The sequence below is a fragment of the Bombina bombina genome, chromosome 7 (assembly GCF_027579735.1).
Source record: "Bombina bombina isolate aBomBom1 chromosome 7, aBomBom1.pri, whole genome shotgun sequence".
In the NCBI taxonomy this organism is placed as follows: Eukaryota; Metazoa; Chordata; class Amphibia; order Anura; family Bombinatoridae; genus Bombina; species Bombina bombina.
The window spans coordinates 463,804,905-463,824,963 of NC_069505.1; the positions used below are offsets into that span (position 1 = coordinate 463,804,905).

Here is a 20,059-nt window from a genome sequence, read left to right on the forward strand (position 1 = left end):
TCCGGCCAGAAGAGGTCCTCCAGACGGGCAGAAGTCTTCATCCAAGCGGCATCTTCTATCTTCATCCATCCGACGAGGAGCGGCTCCATCTTGAAGACATCCGATGCGGAGCATCCTTCCTGCATGACGACTACCCGACGAATGGCTGGTCCTTTAAATGACGTCATCCAAGATGGCGTCCCTCGAATTCCGATTGGCTGATAGGATTCTATCAGCCAATCGGAATTAAGGTAGGAAAAATCCGATCAGCCAATAGAATGCGAGGTCAATCCGATTGGCTGATTGGATCAGCCAATCGGATTGAACCATATCCGCCAATCGGAATTCGAGGGACGCCATCTTGGATGACGTCATTTAAAAGGACCAGCCATTCGTCGGGTAGTCGTCGTGCAGAAAGGATGCTCCGCGTCGGATGTCTTCAAGATGGTGCCGCTCCTCGTCGGATGGATGAATATAGAAGATGCCCCTTGGATGAAGACTTCTGCCCGTCTGGAGGACCACATCGCCCGGATTGGATGAAGACTTCGGCCCGGCTGGGTGAAAACGGCTCAAGGTAGGGTGATCCTCAAGGGGTTAGTGTTAGGTTTTTTAAGGGGGGTTTGGGTGGGTTTTAGAGTATGGGTGTGTGGGAGGTGGGTTTTAATGTTGGGGGGGTTGTATTTCTTTTTTTACAGGTAAAAGAGCTGATTACTTTGGGGCAATGCCCCGCAAAAAGCCCTTTTAAGGGCTATTTGTAATTTACTATAGGGTAGGGAATTTTATTATTTTTGGGGGATTTTTTATTTTATTAGGGGGCTTAGATTAGGTGTAATTAGTTTAAAATTCTTGTAATTTATTTTTTATTTTCTGTAATTTAGTGTTTTTTTTTTTTGTACTTTAGTTAATTGTAGGTAATTGTATATAATTAATTTAATGATAGTGTAGTGTTAGGTGTAATTGTAACTTAGGTTAGTATTTATTTTACAGGTAATTTTGTATTTATTTTAGCCAGGTAGTTATTAAATAGTTAATAACTATTGTACCTAGTTAAAATAAATACAAAGCTGCCTGTAAAATAAAAATAAATCCTAAAATAGCTACAATGTAATTATTAATTATATTGTAGCTATCTTAGGGTTTATTTTATAGGTAAGTATTTAGTTTTAAATAGGAATAATTGAGTTAATAATAGTAAATTTATTTAGATTTATTTAAATAATATTTAAGTTAAGGGGGTGTTAGGGTTAGACTTAGGTTTAGGGGTTAATAACTTTATTATAGTGGCGGCGGCGGCAGATTAGGGGTTAATACATTTAATAGGCTATGTGGGCTATGGCGGTTTAGGGGTTAATAATTTAGTTATTACTTGCGGTGTGGGTTTGATGGCGGATATAGGGGTTAATAGTTTAAATAGGCATATTGCGTTGTCGGTCTAGGGGTTAATACATTTATTATTAAGAGTGAGAGGGGGGATTGCAGATATTAGGGTTATACATGTCGGGCTTATTTTGGGGAGGCGTGTTAGACAGTTACGGGAGATTTAAAATTTTAGTTACTTTTCTTATGCGCCGGCAGTTTCTAAAGTGCCGTAAGTCACTGGCGACTCCAGAAACTTGTATTCACGCTTATTTCTGGACATCGCTAGTTTATCAGACTTACGGCACTTAGGAAATGCCTGCGCCCTATATGTAATACCCCGATGTGCGAGGTGAAATTACGGGCGAAGCAGGTTTCCATGCTTGCGCCGAAACCTGCACCGTATATTTGATCGCGCCCCCTGTATGTTAAAACATTTTCCTCAGAAAGGTTTCCACTTTCATATCCATAGGCTCTCTAAAAGAAGAACTATCCTCCAGAGGGATAGTAGTACCTTTAGCCAGCATAGAAATAGCACCATCCACCTTAGGGATGGAGCCCCACAAATCTAATTGAGAGTCAGGGACCAGGAAGAATTTTTTTTAAAGTAGACAAGGGGGAAAAAAGAAGTCCGCAAAAATATAAATGAAGTCCGCAAAACTGCCTTATCCTGATGAAAAATCAGAAAAGGAGATTCGCAAGAAAGAGCAGATAGCTCAGAAACTCTTCTAGCAGAAGAAATAGTCAAAAGGAACACTTTCCAAGAAAGTAGTTTAATGTCCAAGGAATGCATAGGCTCAAATGAAGGAGCCTGTAACGCCCTCAAAACCAAATTAAGACTCCAAGGTGGAGAAATTGATTTAATGACAGGCTTGATACGGACTAAAGCCTGTATAAAACAGTGAATATCAGTAAGTTTAGCAATCTTTCTGTGAAATAAAACAGAGAGAGTAGAGATTTGACCTTTCAAGGTACTTGCAGACAAACCTTTATCCAAACCATCCTGAAGAAACTGTAAAATACTAGGAATTCTAAAAGAATGCCAAGAAAATTTATGAGAAGAACACCAGGAAATGTAAGTCTTCCAAACTCGATAATAAATCTTTCTAGAGACAGATTTACAAGCTTGTAACATAGTACTAATTACTGAGTCAGAGAAACCACTATGACTTAGCACTAAGTGTTCAATTTCCACACCTTCAAATTTAATGATTTGAGATCCTGATGGAAGAACGGACCTTCAGACAGAAGGTCCGGTCTTAACGGAAGTGGCCAAGCTTGGCAACTGGACATCCGAACAAGGTCCGCATACCCAAACCTGTGCGGCCATGCTGGAGCTACCAGCAACACAAATGATTATTCCATGATGATTTTAGAAATCACTCTTGGAAGAAGAACTAGAGGCGGAAATATGTAAGCAGGCTGATAACACCATGGAAGTGTCAACGCATCTACTGCTTCCGCCTGAAAATCCCTGGACAGATATCTGGAAAGTTTCTTGTTTAGATGAGAGGCCATCAGATCTATTTCTGGAAGACCCCACATCTGGACAATCTGAGAAAAAACATCTGGATGGAGAGAGCACTCCCCCGGATGTAAAGTCTGACGGCTGAGATAATCCGCCTCCCAATTGTCTACACCTGGAATATGAACCGCAGAGATTAGACAGGAGCTGGATTCCGCCCAAACAAGTATCCGAGATACTTCTTTCATAGCTTGGGGACTGCGAGTCCCACCATGAAGACTGACATATGCCACCGTCGTGATATTGTCTGTCTGAGGCCAAAACTGAAGAGCTCTGAGAATTGCACGGAGTTCTAAAATATTGATTGGTAATCTCGCCTCTTGAGATCCCTTGTGCTGTCAGAGATCCCCAGACAGCTCCCCAACCTGAAAAACTCGCATCTGTTATGATCACAGTCCAGGTTGGCCGAACAAAAGAGGCCCCTTGAACTAAACGCTGGTGATTTAACCACCACGTCAGAGAGTGTCGAACATTGGGATTTAAGGATATTAATTGTGATATCTTTGTATAATCCCGACACCATTGATTCAGCATACAAAACTGGAGAGGTCTCATGTGAAAACGAGCAAAAAGGAATCGAGTCCGATGCTGCAGTCATGAGGCCTAAAACTTCCATACACATAGCCACTAAAGGGAATGACTGAGACTGAAGGTGCCGACATGCTGCAACCAATTTCAAACGTCTCTTGTCTGTTAGAGACAGAGTCATGGACACTGAATCTATCTGGAAACCTAAAAAGGTGACCCTTGTCTGAGGAATCAAGAAACTTTTTGGTAAATTGATCCTCCAACCATGTTTTTGAAGAAACAACACTAGTTGATTCGTGTGAGATTCTGCAGAACGTAAAGACTGAGCTAGTACCAAGATATCGTCCAAATAAGGAAACACTGCAATACCTTGTTCTCTGATTACAGAGAGTAGGGCACCTAGAACCTTTGAAAAGATTCTTGGAGCTGTTGCTAGGCCAAATGGAAGAGCAACAAATTGGTAATGCTTGTCTAGAAAAGAGAATCTCAGGAACTGGTAATGTTCTGGATGAATCGGAATATGAAGGTAAGCATCCTGCAAGTCTATTGTGGACATATAATGTCCTTGCTGAACAAAAAGGCAGAATAGTCCTTATAGTCACCATCTTGAAAGTTGGTACTCTTACATAACGATTCAAAACTTTCAGATCCAGAACTGGTCTGAATGAATTTTCTTTCTTTGGAACAATTAATAGATTTGAATAAAACCCCAGACCTTGTTCCTGAGAAGGAACTGACATAATTACCCCTGAAACCTCCAGGTCTGAAACACACTTCAGGAAAGCCTGAGCTTTTACTGGATTTACTGGGATGCGTGAGAGAAAAAAAATCTTCTCACAGGAGGTCTTACTATGAATCCTATTCGGTACCCCTGAGAGATAATGCTCTGAATCCAATGATTTTGGACAGAATTTGCCCAAACATCCTTGAAAAACCTTAATCTGCCCCCTACCAGCTGAGCTGGAATGAGGGCCGCACCTTCATGCGGACTTAGGGGCTGACTTTGGTTTCTTAAAAGGCTTGGATTTATTCCAATTTGAGGAAGGCTTCTAATTGGAAACAGATTCCTTGGGGGAAGGATTAGGTTTTTGTTCCTTATTTTGAAGAAAGGAATGAAAACGATTAGAAGCTTTAGATTTACCCTTAGGCTTTTTATCCTGGGGCAAAAAAACTCCCTTCCCCCCAGTAACAGTTGAAATAATAGAATCCAACTGAGAACCAAATAAATAATTACCTTGGAAAGAGAGAGATAGAAATCTAGACTTAGAAGTCATATCAGCATTCCAAGATTCAAGCCACAAAGCTCTTCTAGCTAAAATAGCTAGACATGGATCTAAGATCAATTTTGATAATATCAAAAATAGCATCACAAATAAAATGATTAGCATGTTGCAGTAAACGAACAATGCTATATAAGTCAGAATCCAAATCTTGTTGCGTTAAATTCTCCAACCAAAAAGTTTAAGTAGCTGCAACATCAGCCAAAGTAATTGCAGGCCTAAGGAGATGACCTGAATATAAATAGGTTTTCCTTAGAAAAGATTCAAGCTTCCTATCTAAAGGATCTTTAAAGGAAGTACTATCTTCCATAGGAATAGTAGTTTGTTTGGCAAGAGTAGAAATAGCCCCATCAACTTTGGGGATCTTTTCCCAAAACTCTATTGAAACTGTTGGTAAAAGGATACAATTTTTTAAACCTTGCAGAAGGATTAAAAGGAGTACCCGGCTTATTCCATTCCTTAGAAATCATATCAGAAATAGCATCAGGAATAGGAAAAACCTCTGGAGTAACCACAGGAGGTTTAAAAACAGAATTTAAACGTTAACTGGTTTTAATATCAAGAGGACTAGTTTCCTCAATATCCAAAGTAATTAACACTTCTTTTAATAAAGAACGCATATATTCCATTTTAAATAAATAAGAAGATTTGTCAGTGTCAATATCGGAGGGAGGATCTTCTGAATCAGAAAGATCCTCATCAGAAGTGGATAATTGATTATGTTGTTGGTCATTTGAAATTTCATCAACTTTATGAGAAGTTTTAAGAGACCTTTTATGTTTATTAGAAGGCGGAAATGCAGACAAAGCCTTCAGAATAGAATCAGAAACAAATTCTTTAAAATTCATAGGTATATCATGTACATTAGAGGTTGAAGGAACTACAACTGGCAATGTACTATTACTTATGGAAACATTCTCTGCATGTAAAAGTTTATCATGACAACTATTACAAATGACATTAGGAGATATAATCTCCACAATTTTACAGCAAATGCACTTTGGTATAACCAATGTCAGGCAGCAAAGTTCCAATAGATACTTCTGAGGCAGGATCAGATTGAGACATCTTGCAAAATGTAAAATAAAAAACAACATATAAAGCAAAATTATCAATTGCCTTATATGACAGTTTCAGGAATGGGAAAAAATGCAAATAACATAGCCCTCTGACATAGAAAAAGTGTAGCATTTGGCGCACCTGTGAGCCTAATCCAGCCCGCAATTTGAAACAAAGTAGTCAATTGAAAAAAGACTAAACCCCAGGTAAGAAACAATATTTCTTAATATTACTTTCCCCAAATATGAAACTGACAATCTGCAAAAGGAAATACACAAACCTGACTCAAGGCAAATATAAGTACAATACATATATTTAGAACTTTATATTAATGCATAAAGTGCCAAACCATAGTTGAGGTGTCTTAAGTAATAAAAAACATACTTACCAAAAAACACCCATCCACATATAGCAGATAGCCAAACCAGTACTGAAACAGTTATCAGTAGAGGTAATGGTATATGAGAGTATATCGTCGATCTGAAAAGGGAGGTAGGAGATGAATCTCTACGACCGATAACAGAGAACCTATGAAATAGACCCCCGTTAGGAAAATCATTGCATTCAATAGGTGATACTCTCCACGTCCCTCTGACATTCGCTGTACTCTGAGAGGAATCAGGCTTCAAAATGCTGAGAAACGCAAATCAACGTAGAAATCTTAGCACAAACTTACTTCACCACCTCCATAGGAGGCAAAGTTTGTAAAACTGAATTGTGGATGTGGTGAGGGGTGTATTTATACGCATTTTGAGGTTTGGGAAACTTTGCCCCTCCTGGTAGGATTGTATATCCCATACGTCACTAGCTCATGGACTCTTGCCAATTACATAAAAGAAATATAACAAATAGACTAGAAGTCTTCTTGAAATCTTTAGTAGCTTCAACATAATATTTCAAAGCTCTCACCACATCCAAAGAATGTAAGGATCTTTCCAAAGAATTCTTAGGATTAGGACACAAGGAAGGGACAACAATTTCTCTACTAATGTTGTTAGAATTCACAACCTTAGGTAAAAATTTAAATGAAGTCCACAAAATCGCCTTATCCTGATGAAAAATCAGAAAAGGAGATTCACAAGAAAGAGCAGATAGCTCAGAAACTCTTCTAGCAGAAGAGATGGCCAAAAGGAACAACACTTTCCAAGACAGTAGTTTAATGTCCAAAGAATGCATAGGCTCAAATGGAGGAGCCTGTAAAGCCCTCAAAACCAAATTAAGACTGCAAGGAGGAGAGATTGATTTAATTACAGACTTGATACGAACCAAAGCCTGTACAAAACAGTGAATATCAGGAAGTTTAGCAATCTTTCTGTGAAATAAAACAGAAAGAGCAGAGATTTGTCCCTTCAAGGAACTTGCAGAAAAACCCTTATCCAAACCATCCTGAAGAAACTGTAAAATTCTAGGAATTCTAAAAGAATGCCAAGAGAATTTATGAGAAGAACACCACGAAATGTAAGTCTTTCAAACTCGATAATAAATCTTTCTAGAGACAGATTTACGAGCTTGTAACATAGTATTAATCACTGAGTAAGAGAAACCTCTATGACTTAGCACTAGGCGTTCAATTTCCACACCTTCAAATTTAATGATTTGAGATCCTGATGGAAAAACGGACCTTGAGACAATAGGTCCGGCCTTAACGGAAGTGGCCAAGGTTGGCAACTGGACATCCGAACAAGATCCGTATACCAAAACCTGTGAGGCCATGCTGGAGCCACCAGCAACACAAACGATTGTTCCATGATGTTTTTGGAGATCACTCTTGGAAAAATAACTAGAGGCGGGAAAATATAAGCAAGTTGATAACACCAAGGAAGTGTCAACACATCCACTGCTTCCGCCTGAAAATCCCTGGACCTGGACAGGTATCTGGTAAGTTTCTTGTTTAGATGAGAGGCCATCAGATCTATCTCTGGAAGACCCCACATCTGAACAATCTGAGAAAACACATCTGGATGGAGAGACCACTCCCCCGGATGTAAAGTCTGATGGCTGAGATAATCTGCTTCCCAATTGTCTACACCTGGGATATGCACCGCAGAAATTAGACAGGAGCTGGATTCCGCCCAAGCAAGTATCCGATATACTTCTTTCATAGCTTGGGGACTGTGAGTCCCACCCTGATGTGATATTGTCTGTCTGAAAACAAATGAACGGTTCTCTCTTCAACAGAGGCCAAAACTGAAGAGCTCTGAGAAATGCACAGAGTTCTAAAATATTGATTGGTAATCTCGCCTCTTGAGATTTCCAAACCCCTTGTGCTGTCAGAGATCCCCAAACAGCTCCCCAACCTGAAAGACTTGCATCTGTTGTGATCACAGTCCAGGTTGGCCGAACAAAAGAAGCCCCTTGAACTAAACGCTGGTGATTTAACCACCACGTCAGAGAGTGTTGAACATTGGGATTTAAGGATATTAATTGTGATATAATCCCTGCACCATTGATTCAGCATAAAAAGCTGGAGAGGTCTCATGTGAAAACGAGCAAAAGGAATCGCGTCCGATGCTGCAGTCATGAGACCTAAAACTTCCATGCACATAGCCACTGAAGGGAATGACTGAGACTGAAGGTTCCGACAGGCTGCAACCAATTTTAAACGTCTCTTGTCTGTTACATTCAGTGTCCATGACTCTGTCTCTATCTGGAAGCCTAAAAAGGTGACCCTTGTCTGAGGAATCAAGAAACTTTTTGGTAAAGTGATCCTTCAACCATGTTTCCGAAGAAACAACACTAGTTGATTAGTGTGAGATTCTGCAGAACGTAAAGACTGAGCTAGTACCAAGATATCGTCCAAATAAGGAAACACTGCAATACCCTGCTCTCTGGTTACAGTGAGCAGGGCACCGAGAACCTTTGAAAAAAGATTATTGGAGCTGTTGCTAGGCCAAACGGAAGAGCAACAAATTGGTAATGCTTGTCTAGAAAAGAGAATCTCAGGAACTGATAATGATCTGGATGAATCGGAATATGAAGGTATGCATCCTGCAAGTCTATTGTGGACATATAATGTCCTTGCTGAACAAAAGGCAGAATAGTCCTTATAGTCACCGTCTTGAAAGTTGGTACTCTTACATAACGATTCAAAATTTTCAGATCCAGAACTGGTCTGAATGAATTTTCCTTACTTTGGGACAATGAATAGATTTGAATAAAACCCCAGACCCTGTTCCTGAAAAGGAACTGGCATGATCACCCCTGAAAACTCCAGGTCTGAAACACACTTCAGGAAAACCTGAGCTTTTACTGGATTTGCTGGGATGCGTGAGAGAAAAAATCTTCTCACAGAAGGTCTTACTCTGAATCCTATTCGATAACCCTAACATCCTCGATACCCCTAACACCTAAGTCCGCATGAAGGTGCGGCTGAAATGAGGGCCACACCTTCATGCGGACTTAGGGGCTGACTTTGGTTTCTTAAATGGCTTAGATTTATTCCAATTTGAGGAAGGCTTCCAATTGGAAACAGATTCCTTGGGGGAAGGGTTAGGTTTTTGTTCTTTATTTTGACGAAAGGAACAAATGGTTAGAAGCCTTAGATTTACCCTTAGGTTTTTTATCCTGAGGCAAAAAAACTCCCTTCCCCCCAGTAACAGTTGAAATAATAGAATCCAACTGAGAACCAAATAAATTATTACCTTGGAAAGAAAGATAGCAATCTAGACTTAGATGTCATATCAGCATTCCAAGATTTAAGCCACAAAGCTCTTCTAGCTAAAATAGCTAAAGACATGGATCTAACATCAATTTTGATAATATCAAAAATGGCATCACAAATAAAATGATTAGCATGTTGCAGTAAGCGAACAATGCTAGATAAGTCAGAATCAAATTCTTGTTGCGCTAAATTCTCCAACCAAAACGTTGATGCAGCTGCAACATCAGCCAAAGAAATTGCAGGCCTGAGAACATGACCTGAATATAAATAGGCTTTCCTTAGATAAGATTCAAGTTTTCTATCTAAAGGATATTTAAAAGAAGTACTATCTTCCATAGGAATAGTGGTACGTTTAGCAAGAGTAGAAATAGCCCCATCAACTTTGGGGATCTTTTCCCAAAACTCTATTGAAATTGCTGGCAAAGGATACAATTTTTTAAACCTTGAAGAAGGAATAAAAGAAGTACCCGGCTTATTCCATTCCTTAGAAATCATATCAGAAATAGCATCAGGAATAGGAAAAACCTCTGGAGTAACCACAGGAGGTTTAAAAACAGAATTTAAACGTTTACTAGTTTTAATGTCAAGAGGACTAGATTCCTCAATATCCAAAGTAATTAACACTTCTTTTAACAAAGAAGGAATATACTCCATTTTAAATAAATAAGTAGATTTGTCAGTGTCAATATCTGAGGAAGGATCTTCTGAATCAGATAGATCCTCATCAGAGGAGGATAATTCAATGGCCTCTATTTATCAACCTGTCAACTTCCCTGCATTCGCTGGCCCCAATACGCTCGCCTAAGTTCGTCTAACATCGCTGCCGCAGACCTGAATACGCTCTCAAAAATTATCAAGAAAGCTGTCAAAAAAATTACGGAGCGATGAGCAGCGGACTGTGTTATTTATCAGTCATCGATCTCGCTGCTCTTCGGCTTTGTCCCAGCTTTATTGATACCCCTATACTGTTATACCCCATAAACCACCGCCCCCGGAGCCCCCCCGCAACTAAATAAAGTTATTAACCCCTAAACCGCCGCTCCCGGACCCCACCGCACCTACAGTATACATATTAACCCCTAATCTGCCGCCCCCTATACCGCCGCCACCTACATAAACTTATTAACCCCTATCCTGCCGCTCCCGGAGTCCGCCGCAACTAAATAAAATGTTTAAACCCTAAACCGCCGCTCCCGGAGCCCACCGCCACCTACATTACATTTATTAACCCCTAATCTGCCCCCCTACACTGCCGCCACCTACATTAAACTTATTAACCCCTAAACCGCCGCTCCCGGACCCCGCCGCCACTCTAATAAAATGTCCATCTTGAAGCCATACGACGCGGAGCATCCTTCCAGCACGACTACTCGACGAATGACGGTTCCTTTAAATGACGTCATCCAAGATGGCGTCCCTCGAATTCCGATTGGCTGATAGGATTCTATCAGCCAATCGGAATTAAGGTAGGAAAAATGCATCAGCCAATCGGATTGAAGTTCAATCCGATTGGCTGATCCAATCAGCCAAAAGAATTGACCTTGCATTCTATTGGCTGATCGGAACAGCCAATAGAATGCGAGGTCAATCCTGCAAAAAGGAAATAAATGAGCCTGACTCAAGGCAAATATAAGTACAATACATATATTTAGAACTTTATATTAATGCATAAAGTGCCAAACCATAGCTGAGGTGTCTTAAGTAATAAAAACATACTTGATGAGATGAATCTCTACGACCGATAACAGAGAACCTATGAAATAGATCCCCGTTAGGAAAACCATTGCATTCAATAGGTGATACTCCCTTCACATCCCTCTGACATTCGCTGTACTCTGAGAGGAATCGGGCTTCAAAATGCTGAGAAGCGCATATCAATGTAGAAATCTTAGCACAAACTTACTTCACCACCTCCATAGGAGGCAAAGTTTATAAAACTGAATTGTGGGTGTGGTGAGGGGTGTATTTATAGGCATTTTGAGGTTTGGGAAACTTTGCCCCTCCTGGTAGGATTAAATATCCCATACGTCACTAGCTCATGGACTCTTGCCAATTACATGAAAGAAATTAAAAGACCGCACCAGGTCACGTGGAGTGTAGGACAGGACTTCCCCTGCTATGAAAAAGGTGCTTACCTTCCAGGATCCATGCTGTTGGAACAGGCACAGCCTCTCAAGTGTATGTATGTATTGGGTACTTGTAAAGTGCGGCTAATCACCCATAAGGGTCTCAAGGCGCTGCTCATTTTATCAACCTCGGGAGGATGAAAGGCTGAGTGGACCTCACCGGGGATCGAACCTGCAAACCTTGGGTTGCTACAGAGCTCAGCCACAGTGCCTTAGCATGCTGACCTATCTGTCCGGCTGTTAGTGTTATAGTCTTGCAGCAGCGCTTCTGACATGGACTTGAGTGTGTAGCAGCAAGCAGTGAAACTCGTCAACACTGATTGCTCAGGAGCTGTTAGTGACAGTCTAGATGGTTTCCCTGCATCTCCAGACTCTAACTTTCATCAATGCTCTCACTGAGAGGTCGAAATGACTACTTAAAACTTCAGTCCTATCTTGAAAGGAACATTCCCATTATGAACATACCCAGTATCTTTTTTTTTTTTTTTTTAACTATTTATTTATTGTATATCCAAAGCTTTTTAGACATGCGGAAAAAAAAATATCAAGTACAGAGAAAAACCCATCTCGCCAAATGTAACATAATAAAGGCATGCATGATTTTAACATAACACATGATTTTCTAATATAAAGCATAAGACCATGAACATGCGTCTTTTAACAAAGAAAAACATAGAACCTCTAGCATGAAATATTCCATGATAAAAAATGTTCTAACATAAAGTACTTAATTTTCCCTCTCTTCTTTTCATCTTTTCAATATGATATCGCATTCAAAAAAGTCTTTCCGGATATAACATGATTTTATAGAAAACCAAAACCGGAGGGGGGAAGGGGAAAAAAAAAGGAAATCAATCTCTCTCCCTCTCCCCGCCCATCCAGACTAGGCTGGGTACCTTACCCTCTTGCTGCAGTATTTACAATTCTCTGTATCCAGATATCCAAGCTGCTGGGAAATAACCTAGTAATGCCATATAACGGATATAATATGGTCTTCTGAATTGTTAATGGATAAGATTCAATTATAGGGAGCCACCCTAACAAAAATGTCCTAATTTCCCTTTCATTTGGTGATCCAAGATGGAAAGATTCAAAGATTATCTGCATTTGAATTTCTTTTATAAAAACAGAAAACCCAGGTGCCTTTTTTGCATACCCAGTATCTTATACTTCATGAATGAAAGTCCCCTTTATTTGTTTCAATAGTCAATCCTTTTCACAAACGCTAGGGTTGACTTTCACTATAAATATTTAATAAGAGGTTTACAAGTTATAACCAACGCTCTAGATAATTGTATTGTCACTCACCTGTAGAAAGGTCTGGGTGACTGTCCCCATACTCGGTATCATCATCATCTTCTGGTTCCTCCTTAATTATCACGGTGAAAATTTCGCTGAGCTCTGTTAATTACATTATAGAATAATTACTACATATCTATTCCATACGCATGTGTACTTACTGTACAACCTCTAATAGCTCAGACCATGCTATCTATTCCATATGCATGTGCACTTACTGTACGACCTCTAATAGCTCAGACCATGCTATCTATTCCATACGCATGTGCACTTACTGTACGACCTCTAATAGCTCAGACCAGGCTATCTATTCCATACGCATGTGCACTTACTGTACGACCTCTAATAGCTCAGACCATGCTATCTATTCCATACGCATGTGCACTTACTGTACGACCTTTAATAGCTCAGACCATGCTGTATATGTATCAGTGCGGCACGAGCAATCCCCAAGTAGGAGCAGGAACAAATTATCCCAATATGAGACAGTAAATTGTTCAGTAACCTGATTACCATTGACAATTACTTTCTTTCATTGTTTTCAGTATCAAACCTACATTGTTGCTACTGCTTAAAAGGATCAAAATAAAAATTTGCAGGAATGCATTTAGATTTTAACCCTTTTGTTAACAGGAGTTTCAGAGAAAAACTTAAAGTCAGAATTAAACTTTTATTATTCAGATAGGGCAGCAATTTTAAACAACTTTCCAATTTACTTTTATCATCAAATTTGCGTTGTTCTCTTGGTATTCTTTGTTGAAAGCTAAACCTAGTGTGACGGACCCTACCGTCACTGGGTCCTCTGGAGGGGGCCGTGGGCTAACCTCCTGCCCACTGATTATGGCCCATGGAAGAGACCAGGGATTTTACCCTATTTTCCTGGTCAGGGCACGGAAGGGAGACCTTCTTAATGGCTGGAGTGACTACTGGGGAGATGCGGTAAGGACAGTACCCAGAACAGTGGTGCGGGAACATTGTGCGGGACAGACAGACGCACCCTTTCCAACAGGGGTTATTGAACTCCTTCTGGGTATATTTTTGCCATCACGGCCTGGCCACCACTATCTTTATATTATTGACTTTTAAGTGTTATTTCCACCAAGAATGTGTCACTTTATAACCCAGATCCAGGCTGGATTTGCAGTGGGACACTTAGAAATTACCAGTGTACTGTACTTTATGTAGCCGGCTGTGGAACTGTTTCTGGGCATCTCAGTGGACAAGCCCAGGCTAACAAGGACTTGCTGTGTGCATGTTTCCCAGCATGTAGACAAGTGAGGCAGGGTGGGGGATTCCTGTAACTACCGATAAGACAATGTGCCTAGCTGATAATTGGATTAATGTTCACAGGTTGAAGTGTCATGTTTCTACTGGTCAAACATCTTAACTTATCTATGATAATTTTCTCAGAAGGGGACTGTTCTACTGGAGGGGGGTAAAATATGTGTTTCTGGTTTTAATATACAGTTATTCTTGTGGTTTTACCTCAACCTGAGTCCTGTCTCTTGTTTGGGGTAAAGGGCTGGTGTCGGCTTTCTGTTTGCAGGAGGGGTTTGGAGGGCAGGAGGCACCTTTTGGCGGAGGTACCAGGCGGTCCGTCATACCTAGGTAGGCTCATATGCTAATTTCTATGCCCTTGAATTTTTCACAGCTAGAGGGTGTTAGTTCATGTGTGCTCACTCCCATAGAGTTATTTATGAGTCTGCACTGATGGGCTAAAATGCAAGTCTGTTAAAAGAACTAAAATAAGGGGGCAGTCTGCAGAGGTTTAGATACAAGTTAATCACAGAGGTAATAAGTATATTCATATAACTGTGTTAGTTATGCAAAACTGGGGAATGGGTAACAAGAAAATGTATGCTTACCTGATCAATTTGTTTCTTTTTAGACACAATAAGTCCACGGATTTCATCCTTACTTGTGGGATTTCACCTCCTGAGCAGCAGGAGGCAAAGAGCACCACAGCAGAGCTGCATAAATAGCTACTCCCTTCTCCCCCAACCCAGTCATTCAACCAAAGTTAGGAAGAGAAAGGAAAAGCCAAGGTGCAGAGGTGTCTGAAGTTTACAAAAATTAATAACCTGTCTCAGAGAACACGGCGGGCCGTGGACTCATCGTGTCTAAAAAGAAACAAATTTATCAGGTAAGCATAAATTTTCTTTTCTTTTTAAAGACACGATGAGTCCACGGATTTCATCCTTACTTGTAGGATACAATACCAAAGCAAGAGTACACGGATTAAAAGGGAGGGACAAGACAGGGAACATAAACGAAGGCATCACTGCTTGAAGAACTTTCTCCCAAAAACAACCTCAGCCGGGGCAAAAGTATCAAATTTGTAAAATTTAGAAAAAGTGTGAAGAGAAGACCAAGGTGCAGCCTTGCAAATCTGTTCTACAGAAGCATCATTTCTGAATGCCCATGAGGAAGCCACAGCCCTAGTGGAATGAGCCGTAATTATTTCAGGAGGCTGCTGTCCAGCAGACTCATATGCAAAACGGATGATACTCCTTGTGACAAGACCAATCTTGCCACTGTGCATTGGAGGGCCTGTTATGGAACATTCTTTGGGCTGGAGGTACATGGGCTTAAAGGGACAGTACACTGTAAAATTGTTTTTCCATAAATGTATTTTAAATTACTTGTTATACCAACTGCAGAGTATAAAATATTTGAGAAATTGCATTTTCGTGTTTATTTGTTTATCTGAAGTTGCTGGTTTTGTGCTTTGAAACCACAGCCTATTACAATGGGTTGAGCTTCAGGTAATATCAGATCTCATTATGTTATCACTTTCATGTGCACAGATTTGCTTCCTTATCTTATATTTGTCTGGAACACCAAAGCTCAATACATAGAGAGAACAATGGAAAATTATCATTTTATTACTTAACTATCATGCCCCCCACTGAGGGTGTAATCTCTTCTGCTGGCTGTGTTTACTTAGGCTTGTCAATAGCGTATACGCCAGTATCAAAACTTTCAGTATAGGTTGGGAAACCACAAGCTAAATCAGCTATTTCAAATGCTGAAATATGAGTAAGGAGCTACTTGCAACCAATTTAATACACTCTAGCAGGTAAAAAGGATCATTGGGAATAATTTAAAGGGGAGAAAGTTTTTGGGTAAACTGTCCCTTTAAGGATACCCAGAGACTGCATGGAAATGTGGGATTATATATATGCTGGACACCCCATGTTCTTTCATAACTCTGTCTTATGTCCATGTCACCCTGTATTCATAAATACAGGATGGGTACAGGGTGTGAGTGCCCCTTGTGGGAGCAATTGTGACTCTATAAACCAAGTGGGCATAAAGGACTTAATAGCTAATAAGAGCTGTTATTATATTCTGTAATAAGATGTATTTTATTTACGTTTCAAATCTGATTGTGTCTCAGGAGTCTGTCTGGGTAAACTGATTGTGTTCCTGTGTGATATGTTAACTAGACTGCCCAACATCAGATTGTCTGAGTAACTTTCTTCCCAGTTAATTAAATTGATATGTTAATCTGTTTTACCTGTGAATAGACAATTGTTTTCTTGTGTTTGATTGTTTAATTGTTTATGCAATGTATCTTCATTGTATCCTGTAAAAGGGCGTTTTCCTCTAGCCATGGAGATAGTTGGATTTCTTCCCAATTATCTCCAGGATAGGGAGGAGGGGTTCACTGGTACCAAGGGGAGCGTTTATGCCTGAGCCACTGCGATTGGCTAATGTACTATACTTGTCCACCAGGTGGGAGACCTGCTTAAATACCGGGCATGTATCCCTCAATAAAGAGAGATTCCTGTTTTACCCTCAAGACGGAGCTTGGTCTCGTGTTTGGGGGGGAAGTGCTACTTTGAATTATTCATTTGCCTGTTCCAGGAGAGAAGGATTTTGTGTATTTTCCCCGTTCGGTGTATTAACTGGGTTCGTGTGTTGCTATTCCCGTATTAAGGGTATCTTTCATCTGGTATTAACCCTCGATATCCGGGCTATACCGTAACAATTGGTGGCAAGCGACGGGATTGTCCTCATTGCCCAGAAGAGCAACTACACATCCGGGGATTTACAAGTTGGGGGCAATGCATGCCCCAGTACAGTGACCCTAAAAGCAACAGAATGGAACCAGCAGTGTTATACAAGGAGGAGGATTTAGATGGCCGGGATGCATTAAGGAAAGGCATCTGGTACCAGGCCCTGGATAATGTACAATACCAGCAGGGTAAGAGTCTCCCTAGTGAAGAGCAGCGGTTGCAGAAGCAAGTGGCCCTGCGGATGCCCTTCCTGGGAGAGCAGCCCCTGGAGGAATGGGTGAAGGAACTAGAGCACCGGGTATGGCAGGAGCTATGGCTGGAGGATTCCTACCAGGCACTCTGGTGGTATATGGCACAGTATACACCCTGGACAGCCGAGCATGACAAGCCAGAGGGAGAGGAATTTGATGGTCCTGGCTTGTTATGGGAATCCTTTGCAGAGCCTGACTTTGGGAACCCTGCGCAGACCAGACTTCAGGACATTTTCTACGAGAGGGAGGCTAGGCATGACTGGGATGACGCCCGTGAGGTAGAGCAAGACCTGGCTCACCTAGCAACCCTGGAGTGGGAACTGGAGCAGGACTACCGAGATCTCTTCCACTCCATTGGGAAGGCTCAGCAGGACAGCAAGGCGACAGACCTAGGTCCAGACCCATTCAGCTGGGAAGATGTTGTGGAGATTTACTGGGAAGGACCCCAGGTGGCCTGTGGAGATGGGAGTGAGGTCTCTCCACCGGTACTGCAGGGAATTGGGAGCCCAGTCTCCATTCCCCAGCGGCAGGCTGAGTTACAGGGGGCAGAGACAGTTGGTCCTGTCCCCCAGCAGCAGAGTGAATTGCAGGGAATTGGGAGCCCAGTCTCCATTCCCCAGCGGCAGACTGAGTTACAGGGGGCAGAGACAGTTGGTTCTGTCCCCCAGCAGCAGAGTGAATTGCAGGGAATTGGGAGCCCAGTCTCCATTCCCCAGCGGCAGGCTGAGTTACAGGGGGCAGAGACAGTTGGTCCTGTCCCCCAGCAGAGTGATATGCAGGGAATTGGGAGCCCAGTCTCCATTCCCCAACGGCAGACTGAGTTACAGGGGGCAGAGACAGTTGGTCCTGTCCCCCAGCAGCAGAGTGAATTGCAGGGAATTGGGAGCCCAGTCTCCATTCCCCAGCGGCTGGCTGAGTTACAGGGGGCAGAGACAGTTGGTCCTGTCCCCCAACAGCAGAGTGAATTGCAGGGAATTGGGAGCCCAGTCTCCATTCCCCAGCGGCAGGCTGAGTTACAGGGGGCAGAGACAGTTGGTCCTGTCCCCCAGCAGAAGAGTGAATTGCAGGGAATTGGGAGCCCAGTCTCCATTCCCCAGCAGCAGGCTGAGTTACAGGGGGCAGAGACAGTTGGTCCTGTCCCCCAGCAGAAGAGTGAATTGCAGGGAATTGGGAGCCCAGTCTCCATTCCCCAGCGGCAGACTGAGCTACCGGGGGCAGAAACGGTCGGTCCTGCTCTCCAACAGCAGTGTGTGTTACAGGGAATAGAGAGCCTAGTCTCCTTTCCCCAGCTGCAGGACTCGGTATTGGGAGCGGAGACAGTCGGTCTCCCTCCCCTGCGGCTGGAAGTATGTATGGGAGAGGAGCTTGTTACCCCCTCTCCCCAGCAGCAGCTTGACATACCCAGGGGAGAAGGTAAGCCCCACAACCGTGCAGACTGGACCGTGGTCTCTGCACTTACAGCAGAGGGGGTAGGGACGGTCGGTCCTGTCCCCCAGCAACAGGGCTGTTTAGCCAAAGGGGAGACAGTCGGTCTTCCCCTCCAGCAACAGAGCTGTGTATCTAAAGGGGAGACAGTCGGTCTCCCCCTGCCACCACCAGGCTCCAACCAGGCTACTTCCGTGGTAGCGCTGGCACCAGGGCAGAGTACCGCTAGTCTCTGCCCACTCAACAACCCACCAAGGCAGCCTACCAGTCCCCCGCACAGCCACGGTGAGGCACCTGGACAAGTTTCACCTCTACCCAGGTGTAGTAACCATTTATTGTGGGTGGGCTGTACTGCTGATTGTGTTTTGTGGATGGGTTGCTGGACTAACTAGGGCACTGACCGGCAGGAGGTCAGATACCCTGTTAGTCTGTTTGGAAAAGGGGAGAGATGTGACGAGACCAATCTCGCCACTGTGCATTGGAGGGCCTGTTATGGAACATTCTTTGGGCTGGAGGTACATGGGCTTAAGGATACCCAGAGACTGCATGGAAATGTGGGATTTTATATGCTGGACACCCCATGTACTTTCATAACTCTGTCTTATGTCCATGTCACCCTGTATCCATAAATACAGGATGGGTACAGGGTGTGAGTGCCCCTTGTGGGAGCAATTGTGACTCTATAAACCAAGTGGGCATAAAGGACTTAATAGTTAATAAGAGCTGTTATTATATTCTGTAATAAGATGTATTTTATTTTCGTTTCTAATCTGATTGTGTCTCAGGAGTCTGTCTGGGTAAACTGATTGTGTTCCTGTGTGATATGTTAACTAGACTGCCCAACATCAGATTGTCTGAGTAAACTTTCTTCCCCAGTTAATTAACTTGATATGTTAATCTGTTTTACCTGTGAATAGACAATTTTTTCTTGTGTTTGATTGTTTAATTGTTTATGCAATGTATCTTTATTGTATCCTGTAAAAGGGCGTTTTCCTCTAGCCATGGAGATAGTTGGATTTCTTCCCAATTATCTCCAGAATAGGGAGGAGGGGTTCACTGGTACCAAGGGGAGCGTTTATGCCTGAGCCACTGCGATTGGCTAATGTACTATACTTGTCCACCAGGTGGGAGACCTGCTAAAATACCGGGCATGTAGCCCTCAATTAAGAGACTGGGGGCCCAGTCTCCATTCCCCAGCGGCAGACTGAGTTACAGGGGGCAGAGACAGTTGGTCCTGTCCCCCAGCAGCAGAGTGAATTGCAGGGAATTGGGAGCCCAGTCTCCATTCCCCAGCGGCTGGCTGAGTTACAGGGGGCAGAGACAGTTGGTCCTGTCCCCCAGCAGAGTGATATGCAGGGAATTGGGAGCCCAGTCTCCATTCCCCAACGGCAGACTGAGTTACAGGGGGCAGAGACAGTTGGTCCTGTCCCCCAGCAGCAGAGTGAATTGCAGGGAATTGGGAGCCCAGTCTCCATTCCCCAGCGGCAGGCTGAGTTACAGGGGGCAGAGACAGTTGGTCCTGTCCCCCAGCAGCAGAGTGAATTGCAG

At 42.5% G+C, this 20,059-nt stretch overlaps 1 protein-coding gene across 1 annotated transcript in view; it reads right to left on the reverse strand.

Moving 5' to 3' along the window:
- LOC128666739 (zinc finger protein 300) overlaps positions 1-20,059 on the reverse strand; it is a 41,693-nt gene that overhangs the window by 9,147 nt on the left and 12,487 nt on the right. Inside the window, exon 4 of the mRNA XM_053721496.1 lies at positions 12,823-12,915. Within this exon, the coding sequence (XP_053577471.1) occupies positions 12,823-12,915 (93 nt within the window). The remainder of the gene's footprint in view (positions 1-12,822; positions 12,916-20,059) is intronic.